At 52.5% G+C, this 11,132-nt stretch overlaps 1 protein-coding gene across 1 annotated transcript; it reads right to left on the bottom strand.

Annotated features, from left to right (window-relative positions):
* Nucleotides 1–139: 139 nt before the first annotated feature.
* LOC122372568 (zinc finger CCCH domain-containing protein 13-like) lies at nt 140–5,654 on the bottom strand. Its single transcript, XM_043349925.1, has 4 exons — nt 5,622–5,654; nt 1,552–5,515; nt 950–1,253; nt 140–728 (listed from the first exon to the last, which is right to left on the bottom strand). The coding sequence occupies exons 1-4, from the start codon at nt 5,652–5,654 to the stop codon at nt 596–598; spliced, it is 4,434 nt and encodes a 1,477-aa protein (XP_043205860.1). The 3' UTR covers nt 140–595.
* Between the last annotated feature and the right edge of the window lie 5,478 nt (nt 5,655–11,132).

Genomic DNA, 11,132 nt, shown 5'->3' on the forward strand with positions numbered 1-11,132 from the left:
CCTCCCTCGAAAATAGAAATTATTTACTTCGTGGAATTATTCGGGAAAATAACCCATCTAACTGATAGGTTGGTGGGCGTGAAGGCATCAGTTAATTTAAATCGTTGAACAGCTACATAGTAACATAAGCATAGTCCGATTCAACTATTGTGAGTATATATCATATACGTAGGATGTGTAACAGACAACATAAAACAACTCACTCATGTACCATAAACAAATAGTGCCACTGTGCACCAATGACCAGTGCTGGCAAGGATACAATAACGATCATATAATATCTTTGGGTCTAGCTGCCATATTCCCGATGAAAGCCTATGCGAAGGCACGCAGGTAAGCCTTACATTGTCTCATATGACATACAGCGCTCTTGCACAGATAGGTCCCACACCGGATTCACCGCCTGTTGGTCGGAGTGCGAGCCCCCCTTCCCCCCGGCTACCCGATCGTAGGGCGACGGCCCCGACACCACACGGGCTCCACTGTCAACAAACAGCATCTGCAGGCGGCGCGACTTATCGGTCGGTATCGTCGGTATCGGTGCGGATCGTCGGTGCCGCTTTAGCCGAGCTCACAGAGAGTGATCGTCTTGCCCTCAGACGGCCTGCTCCGAGCGTCGGAACGGGTCGTACTCCTTGAACATCTGGCTGATGAAGCTGCTCACCTGGCGGTCTGCCTCGCTCTGGTCCGGCTCGGGGACTTTAGCACGGACAGGTGACGAGGTCGCTCTGAGGGCAAAGGTCAGGGAGGTTGTGGGTCTGTGGGCAAAGGTCTGTGTGCGCCAGTCACACATAGCGGCTTAGAAACGGTACAAATACGAACAAAGTGTAGAAGCGTTAACCAGACATGGTACTGGAAGCTGTGATATGCTTCGAATGTTAAAACGTTTCATCGTTGACATAAGTACCGCTACTTTAGCCACAAATCACGTTCATTTCTTATTTCTTACCCATGAGACGTTCTGTCTCCGGTTCTATCCGTGTTGTATCGTCTGTCATCTCCTTGATTTCGGCTGTAGTCAGGTCCATCGTTTCCAGGGTTACGGTTGTAGACGGGTCCATCGTCGCCTTGGTTACGGGTGAAGCCAGGTCCGTCGTTACCATAGTAGCCGGGTGCCCCGTTGTCGTAATAGCCCTGGTTAGGACCGCTGTATAAGTCCTCCTCCGTTTCCTGGGTGCCCGACTGTTGGCTGCCATCCTGAGGATAGTCCTCGCTCTCGTTCTCGTCCCGGCCACCGTCAGCTGAATATTGGCCTGTGGGAAACATGTGTAGCTTATGACGACAATCGGGAGGCTTAGGTTGGAGCTGAGTCGAGTGAACGTGAATTGTGACTTTTTAGTCGATATTCATAGGAAGCTGGTCATAACATTTCAATTTCGTTTTATGAGTGTTTTTTTTTTTCTTATAAAAATGCAGTTAGGCACTAGGACTAAGCATCCAACATCTAGGTCTTCGGACCTTGGGAAGGTGGTTGAAAATGACATTACTAGAAACGTATGTAAAGTGCGGTTTAATGTGGATCGGAGCTCATCCTTTCACCCCTCCACTAACCTTGCTCATCTGGTCGTCGGTAGAGTCGCTGCTGCTCTACCTCTTCAGGATGGGGTGTCTTGTAGTAGCCTCCATCACCGGTATCCTCTGCCGAGTTCGGGTAGCGCGAGTCGGGTTCTCTGTAATATTGGGGGCGTTCTTCCGGCTCGTCGTGCAGGTATCGTCGTCCTCCGTCGTCTTCAGATGGCCTCCGCTCATCACCATGATAACCATCGTCAGCTGGCGGCCTCCGCTCGTCTCCATAGTAACTGCCTTCAGCTGGCGGCCTCCGCTCATCACCATGGTAACTAGCGTCAGCTGGCGGCCTCCGCTGGTCACCATGGTAACTAGAATCATCAGAAGGCCTTCGATCGTCACTATGGTAACTGCCGTCATCCGATGGCCTCCTTTCGTCTCCACGATATTCACTGTCCTTTGATGGCCTCCTTTCATCACCATGGTAACCACCGTCATCAGATGGCCTCCGCTCGTCACTATAGTAACGGCCATCATCAGACGGCCTCCTCCCATCTCCGCGATAGACGTTGTCGTTCGACGGTCTTCTTTCGTCCCCATGGTAAGCGTGGTCTAAAGGCCTCCTACTGTCATAATAACGAGTGGAATGAGGTGGTCTGTCGTCATGGCGGTAGCCGGTGGCATCCGTCGGCCTCCTCTCATCGCCATAGTAACTGGGGCTTTCTGACGGTCTTCTTTCATCGCCATAGTAACTGGGGTCTCCTGAAGGCCTGCGGTACGCGGACGGTTTTTCTTCATTCGCCTGGTAACCACTGTCGGCCTTGTTGGAGTCGGAATAACGTGTGCCTCCTTCCGGGTAACGTCTATAGGGATGTCTTTCTTCGTCTTCATATCGTCTGCCGCCTTCATAAAACTGCCCGTGCTGGGGACGCTGGTGGTAGGGAACATTGTTCTGCTCCTTGTCTCCATCGGAACGGTAGCCCGTATCTCTTTCATTATTTTCCTGGCGACGGTCATCATATTTCGTGTCTCCCTCAGGCCGTCGGTATCGGCGGGGCTTCTCATAACTTGTGACATCACTGGCAAGCTCGTTGGGTGTAATAATGTCGTAGTTTGGAGTCTCGGCCGGGCGTCGATCATTGGTCGGGTACCGATCACGGTTTTCGTCCCTCTTTGGGTCGTTGTCGTGGTACTGGTTTTCGTCGTCATAATGTCCGTCGGGTACGCCTCCGGGCCGACGACTGCCCAGCGAATCGCGGTATCCTCCAGGTACTTCGTCGTCACCCGATGCGCCGGTGAGACGCTGCAGTCTCTGGCGACCGTCGAGCTGATCGAACTCGCTGTGAAGTTTGTTGGTCTGAACTGGCTCGATTTCCCTCAGAGCTCCGGGAGCATCGCTGCTCCTTCGCTCGCTGACTGCGATCTGTGCCGGGCGGTCACTGACAGAAGAGGCCACATGCCGCTGTTGTCTCTGCAGGGGCTCGTCGAAATAAGCTGCCCGTGTAGGCGTTGATCGCTCCGAGGCAGAGACGCTCAACGTTCGTTCCGCAGCTGGTGAGGATGATTGGCCATCACGCTCAACATGGTTGGCCACTTGTTCAAGAGTGTTGCTGTATAGATGGCGTTTGACGGAAGTCGGGCTAGATACACTGTTCAGCCCACGGCGGAAGGCAGGAACGTTGTGCTTCAGACTTTCCCATTGCACGTGCCAGTGGTCACCACTGAAGGTCTCTGTGTTGGGCCGGGAGTCACGTACTTGCGTCTCGTCGATGTGAGGTGCTGTTTGATTCTCACTTTCATGGTTGGTACCGATACTTCCGTCTAGTGATACGTCTGGGTTATGGCTAGACTCTTTTTCTGACTTGCCACTGGACGCAATGCCGGATCCCATCTCGTTGGGTAGCTCCTCGTGTTCATCCGGATATTCTTCTTCGAGAGGATTTTCTGCATCGCGACTAACTGAGACGGCAGTTTCCTCCGCCCCAGGCTCTGATTCTTGATCGAGCTTTACCGGACTCTGTGAGCTCACATCTGAGCTGCGAACCGTCTCCATGACACGGATCAGATCCCTAAGCGCTGCAGTGTGATTGACACTAAGCAGTTCACTTAGCTGCTGGGAAGGGACAGATCTGGCCCACCTGCGATGGACGACAGCTTTCTCCTGACGCTCGGGTCCTTTCAAGGTTTCGTCGGCCGCCCGCTCCGGACGAATCTCGGTCGCCGGCTCTCTCCGAACGTCGGCAGTGCTGTCGTAGTTCTCGACTGCGTAAGGAATCCCTCGAAAGGAGCTTCGCCGGGTAGGAGTGTAGCTTTCCGGAGTGTATTTTTCCGGAGTGTAGTTCTCCGGAGCATACGCGCGACGCGTAGTGACAGTGTTGAGGGAAGGTCGTCGTCTTTCTAGCGGGTACCGGCGACGGTCTTCCGACACAGGAAAGCGAGCCTCCTCTGAGTCGGGGTAGTCGGCTGTATAATCTCGGTCGTAGTCGTCCGAGTAGTCTCCGTCATAGTCTTCCTGGTATTCGGCCGGATAGTCCGCAGGATAGTCCGCTGGGTAGTCGCTGTAGTCCTCATCAGGTCGAGGAGGCTGCTGTCTCCCCGCCTGCCGGGCTCTATTGTACCTGCTACCCTCGTTCCTCACATCTTTCTCGGTGTCCTGCTGTCGGTCGTATTCAGCGTACCTCGGTCGCTCTGCGGGACCACCTCGCTCCAGCCCGTAACCCCTGTGTCGGCGCTGCTTCTGGCGCCTCCTCTTGCCGCGTCGGCCCTCATCCCGCTCATCATCGTACTCGTCGTCGAACCTCTGTTGGCTGTAGTAGTGATCGTGCTCCTGCTCCCTGGCGTGCTCACGATCCACCTGTTCATCTGTCGGTCGGATGTTGTAAGGATCACCGGCACGATGTCCGTCCCCATAGACGTGACGCGCTGCGTGGTCACGAGGGTATCCGTGGTTCTCTCCCAGCGCGTGCCGGTGACCGCGTTCACCCCCGTGTCCACCGTGACGCCCCTCCTCCTCGCCGAAGAACTCACTGCTGTCGGTGATGGGCTCCACTCGCTGGCGGGAGTAGCTGTTCCGGTAGAAGTTGTTGTACCGGTCCCGCTGCACCTCCTCCGGAGCGTCGTAATAGTCCCGCTGAGTCTCCTTAGGGGCGTCATACCGTTTCCGCGGAACTTTCTCATGCTCTCTGTACTCGTCCTGCTGTACCGCCTTCGGCCGTCTGTACTGGTTCCTCGGCGCTTCCTCCCGATCCTCGTACCTATCCTCGCTTACTTGCCGTGGGTTGTATCGGCCTCGTCGACCATCCTTGCGTCGACGCTGGCGGTAGACGATCTTCCCGTCGTCTTCCTCTTCATCTGCGGTCGTTTCCCGGGCTGGGTCGAGGTAGGTTCCCTCCAGCGGTACGCCTTGAAACGGGTGACCTGGCTGCCAGTTGGCGCGCCTCTCTTGAGCGGTGGTGGCCTGCGCCGGCAGTGATCGTCCCTCGATGGCAGGGCCGGACTGTGCAGGCGCTGTCAGCGGTGGGAACCCGGTACCGATGCTGGGGGACGCCTGGTGAGGCGAGGCAATAGGAGAGATCGGGGAGGGACGAGACGGCTTTTGGATACCAGACTTTGGGTTGTGACTGGAGGATAGCACCGAAGGTACACGCGGAGGCGCCTGAGCGCCCTGTGTGCCTACCAACGGGACCTGAGGAAACGCCGTGGGGTTCTGACGGAGCGCAGGGGTGGCAGGCTGAGCTACCGGGCCAGGCAGCGGCCGGTTAAGAGTAGGGAATCGAGGCGAGGAGTGAGGAGGCTGTCTTTGGAGCTGTGCTCCCTGGTTGGCAAGGGCTTGTTGGTGATTGGGAGTTCTGTATCGCACTGGGGGAACCACGCCGGCCAAATTGGGTGCCGGCTTCACGACAAATGGCGACGGCTGCGAAGGCGAGGGCGGCAGCTCCCTGGCATCTGCAGAGCCCGCTGGTTGTCTCGGAGAAGACGTGTCCAAATTAGCCGACGGCTGTTTGGCCACCTGTCAAAGAGAAAACAATACTTTTTAACGGCTAACCAGCAATTTGGAAAAGAGCTATGTAATTTTTTAGTTAACTAAGAACATGTTGAAACAAGACAGTACCTACCAAGTCGTGGTCGTGGTGGTAGGCAGTAGCCATATACCGTTAGTTTGTTTCACATTTTTCTATTTCCAAATTACCTTCGGTGCAGTACCGTTGTGCTGGATACTTGACTGGCCGACTCCGGTTCGGGTAGTGTCTGCCGATCGGTTGATTCCCTGCTGAGGGACCGGTGCTCGCTGTTCGACACCTCTATCCAGGTGCCGCAGCAGCAGGGAAGTGCCGGCAGCGTTCGCTGGCGCTGGGGTTGCGGTGCTGCTGCCCGCTGCTGCCACTGTCAGCAGCGCCCACAGCAGCGAGCCGGCCCCGCACGAGCCCTGCCGACGATAAACAATAGCGTAATGGGTACTCATAGTGAATTAATGAAAATGAAGAGCGTCAAGCAAAAATGCAAATTTAAATATTAATGCCGAATATGCCCAATACGAGTGAAAGGAGTACCCGGGTTGTCTCACCATGTTAGTTGGCCGCACTGGACGTCAGCTGCTGAGACGATCCAGCCGTCTCACAGGAGACTCGCTTCCACGGTGTCGGTCAGAGCCCAGAGGCCCTCTGGTCTGTCTGCAAAGTTCCGCTACCACTGCCTCCACGGCCTCCGACACACTGCTGGCTCTCCTCCCAGCTCAGCCTTTATGTCCGCTCACACTCACTGTCAGCGGGCCGCCGCTGCCGGCTTCAGGCACGATCGGAGCGCTCGTGCCGCCGCGTCGGTCGCGACGAGACGCGCGTGACGCGCCGCGGCGGAACAGCGGCGCTCGTGACGCACCGTGACGGAAACCGGCGCACCGATCACTCTCAGCGCGCGGCGCGACCGTCCAACCGGCGGCGAACGGCGGCCGGCCGCTGTCCGCTGTCTCACTGTCTTGCGTGATGATGGTGTCAAAGCGCTAGTTGTATGTCAGTGTGTGTTTCGGTAATGATAGGACTGCTGCAGTGGTGTGAGTGTCAGAATGTTGTCAGTATTTCAGTCGTGTTAACCCTCGCCCTGGCAGGGCATTTTTCATAACACGGCCTGGCAGGGGGGGGGGGGGGGGGTCGATGCGACCCCCCCCCCTCGCGATTGGCTCCTATGGCACCTAGAAACACCAAATTTGGTAGGTAGGTGGGCCCCCGGAGTTCTCGCCCCTGTGCAAAGTTGGTTGCTCTAGGTCAATATTTAGGGGGGTTTGGGGGGTATAAAGGTAAAAATTTCGCTAAAAACAGGGCAAAGGTTTTTCGCTTATAACTTTTGATCTAATTAAGATCGAGCAAAAAGAAAATCACCAGTGAACTCAGCACGTCAATGCGCGTCGAATGATATACTTTTTAGCTTGCTTAAGTGTACTTAAAGTTTTTCTTAATTTTTAAGTAAACTTTAATTAATCAATTAAGTTAAAGTTAACTAAATTGCATCATATCGCATATCATTCGATTCGGCTGATCACCAGGGACACAATGACACCATTTTTTAAGCTCTAGCGTCATTATGTGCCAAGTTATTGGCAAAAACATCATTTGACCTCAGTTGACCTCATTTGACCTGACCCATGGATAAGTACACCAAACAAAGAAGCACCAAGTGACCTGCTGTTAAGTACTGTGGTTTCAAAGCACAAAAGTGATAGAACGAAGCGGATAACTCCAGTATTTTCCAAATTTAGTATTTTCCCATAGGCTTAACATTACGACGTAATGACCTCTAACTGACCTCAGGTCAGTGACCTCAAAAAACCCGAACTATATGTTATACAACTCGGTGAACTTAGCACACCCTGAAAGTTTGAAGGAAATCAGTCCAAAACTGTGAGCTGGACAAGTGCAAAAAGAAAATTGAAATTTGACCATGACCTTGTACCGGTTTTTCTGACCTGGTGACCTGACCCAAGGTAACCCGGACCTGAAATTTTCAGGTCATATGTAAAAAGGTTGCCCCATAGGCTGTACCAAATTTGGCGGCGCTGCGCGCCGCCGTTTTTACGCTATCTTCGAAAAAGCTTAGGGGGGGTCGCATCGACCCCCCCTGCCAGGGCGAGGGTTAAGGTGGTGAAAATCTGCTGCGCTGGTATCAGAACCAGTCGACTGCTGAAACTGTGTTCAGTCAAATGTCAGTAGACGGTTACACGTATACCTAGTTGCAAGTTAAACCGATTTCGATCAAGTTCACCGCATCTTTTTTAGCGAAGAGAGACTCTGGAGTTGTTCGGCATTAATGCAGTCAAAATTAAAAATGTCGCATTCAAGCCATTACCTATCTAAAAGTTAATCTCCGTCTATGGCTCGTCACTGGATGAAAAGTTAACCGATATGCAAATAATCACATACGCTATGGTTCAGCCCATTAAGGCCCAGGTTTCCGACACAAAGACCTGACATCACGTGAGCGCCTCAAACGTTCCTGCTGTTTATTTTTACTTCTGCATCCTAGAGGCAGCTCCGCCCATTTCTGTCAAATCTTTAACGGCGACGCACGAACCAATCCCATTATAACCCTCGCCCGTATAGGGGAGGGGGAGGGAGGATCGAACGGACCCCCGCGGTTTTTCAAGCGTAAAAAGCATCCGATCGCGACGAAACTTTCAGTACCTACTCTCGCGTTTATCAATTTTACAACTACCCTAAAAATTTTATGGCCCTGGCCCAAATGACCTTTGACCTGTGACCTACTTTTCGAGACCATGTTTGACCGGAATCGCGATTAAGGGAATCCGTCCCACACGGCAGGACGCCTTCTGGTTGACCTGACCTGGCCTAACCCGACCTGACTTAAATGCATACAGATATCATCTGTGATCAAAACTAACGCGATAGTCGTGATCAGCATCCCGAAAAACCCCATTGCAGCCACACTTTACGACGTTCTAAGCTTCCGATTTAGTCCGACTTTTGGGTCATTGACCTGACTTGGAAGATCAGCCAATGACCTAAGATCTTAAAGTTGGGTATTATCGGCTTCCTCTCGTCACGGGCAACACGCTCGTTTTTTTCCGCGAAGCTCTAGCTCGATCAGGGGCGAAACGGCCACGGGGTCTTGTCAAACGGCAAGGGGTGTTCTTGTCTCCGTCTAAACCCGCTACCGGCTTTCTCTCGTTTGCTTTTTTATGTTTTATTTCTTTTCTTAGCAGGGAGTGCCGCGACTTATCTGTTTATTTTGTCTGGTGTTAACGTAAGGTTTTGCTAGTCGCTGGGTTTGAGGGTGGGGGCACTCCTGGTCACCTGACATGGGTGGCGGAGTTGTTCGAAAAAAAGGGTCAACGGACCCCCCTTGCCGGGTCTTGCCGGGTCCAACGGACCCCCGTTGGACCCCCCTTATACATTCGCGGCTGGCGAAACACCAATACGGGCGAGGGTTAACAGCAGCGTCTGACGTTGCAGTCTCCATGTGGAATACATTGCCTATACGGTGACATAGCCTTGGGTGACACATTTAATTATTTACATAGCTAGCACCAGTTGTGGACTGAATCTATTGCCGAACTGTTGCGACCACGGACCAATACCGTTCGGGGGTTAGCACTTAACAACAATTTCTAGGTACCTAAAAATTACGAAACACCAGACGGATTTCAATTAACGATGATACGGCTGGAAATCAAACCGACCAATGAATACGGTCAATTAAGTCCCTGTTAGTGCAATGTTTCGTCGCGCAGACAACCGAGATCGGCATGAGGCCGAGGGATACGACAACGCGGATAAAGCTAAGTGACGTAATGCCTAGTGGTTAAACCAGCTTGAGTTCATCGCTAGCTTGGAAGCTAACGACAGACGTCCAAGATGTTTCGAGATGTGGGACGGTCAGGGGACCACTAGCAATGCCGCACGGTGATTTAGTTTCTCTGCTTCATCATACTAATCCTTCGAGTTGGGCCCCCCAACTCGAATGGGGGGGGGGGCACGGGCCCGTGTGCCCCACCCTTATGTGCGCCCTTGCATTGCACATACAAATTTGAGTGTAACATCACTAACAACACATGTCTCTAATGTAACCGCGCGGTCGCTCGAAAGGTGTTTAACTGTTTAACCTCCACCGGCTACCGTTTGCCAACCTCCTTCGTGCAGCCACCGAGCGGCTGGCCGCCGTCACGCGAAACACTGCGAAGACTTTCCCGTCACGTCACGGCGACATGACGTCACCGCCCGAGTCGTGACGTCACGCCGTGCGGAGGTGTCGTTTCACCGGTCGTGTGCGAGCTGATGCTGCAGGATAGCCTGACCAGCATCGTGACAGTGTTGTCGCCATTGCAAGGGAAAGTGAGGGTTAAAATTTTGTCACTTATTTTTGAGATGCTATTCCGACAAATCTATTCTTATCGAACGCGTTACACCGAACTAAAAATATGCTAACTTTATCTAAAAAAAAAACATCTTCAAATATGTCGCCCAGTTTTTTTTCTGGCCACCAACCAAGGCTATTGAGTCCAACAACCTAATAAAAGGATCGAACTTCCGGCGGGGAGAGCCCGGGTTCGACTCGCTCTGACGCTCGACACGCATAACTCTTGACGGAGAAGGTCTGAGATTCGATTGGGAGCAGGAAGTCAGATGAAGCCAGTGATCGGAGCAGACCATGTCCGTCTACAAGGATGAATTCATCCAATTCCGACTACCCAATGCCCAGTCGTTACTTATTATTTTTTTCACGAAATGTATGCAAGGAGCGACGTTAAAATAACTAAGCGGACCTCCGCCCCGTCGTTTCCATCCTCAGGAGCGTCAAATCCTTCTCCACGCATCCACCCCCTGTTCTGGGGTGGACGGGCAACTTTATCCCATGCGGATAGCTCCACCCCTGAGGCGCAGGCCCGTAGCCGGGTGCGGTGACCGCCAGGGGGCTGGGTGGCCTGTTCACTGGACGGGCTCAGACCCGACGGGTCACCAGGGTGCCAGCCCAGACCAACGTCTCCCACTAATTCCTTTCACCCTTCCGGCTCTGAAATGGTCATGTTAGACCGAAAGAGCCCATCCCAACTATACAAACAACTAAGCGGAAATATTTTATAGCTTCCAGCACGTCGACTCGGAGAATATGGCGAGGACCAGTAGGTAACCAAGTAGTCCGCTATCGAAATAAATGCAGTAGTGATTTGCATACTGGCAGCATTGGCAGCTTCTATGCGTGCATGTTATGCCAAGTTCCGTCCAAATATTCGCAATACTAAATGATAATAGTGAGGGTGCAAGTTAGAAAATTTGATTATTCAACAAAAATCGTTACTATTTGCTGATGCCTGTGAAGTTGTCCGTTTACAACCGCGCCCCAATATGAGGCATGAGTCCGCACAATAAAATGTAGAACACAAGTCATTCAAAAGTCAGGGACAGAATAATGATTTTAGAAGTTCAGCGCCAAAATGGTTCAATCAACACCACATATTTATAAGAATGTCTGTATTCAAATATTTACCAAACTGTTTATGCCTTGCAACAAATAACACGAACAACACGATACAGATCCAGAATGAGTATAGGAGCTAAGCTCTTTCATAAAGCAGCGAAGAATCAAATGAGACCAAAAAATAAATCATTCCGTCATTATCA

The sequence above is a fragment of the Amphibalanus amphitrite genome, unplaced genomic scaffold (assembly GCF_019059575.1).
Source record: "Amphibalanus amphitrite isolate SeventyFive unplaced genomic scaffold, NRLGWU_Aamphi_draft 001374F_arrow, whole genome shotgun sequence".
NCBI lineage: Eukaryota > Metazoa > Arthropoda > Thecostraca > Balanomorpha > Balanidae > Amphibalanus > Amphibalanus amphitrite.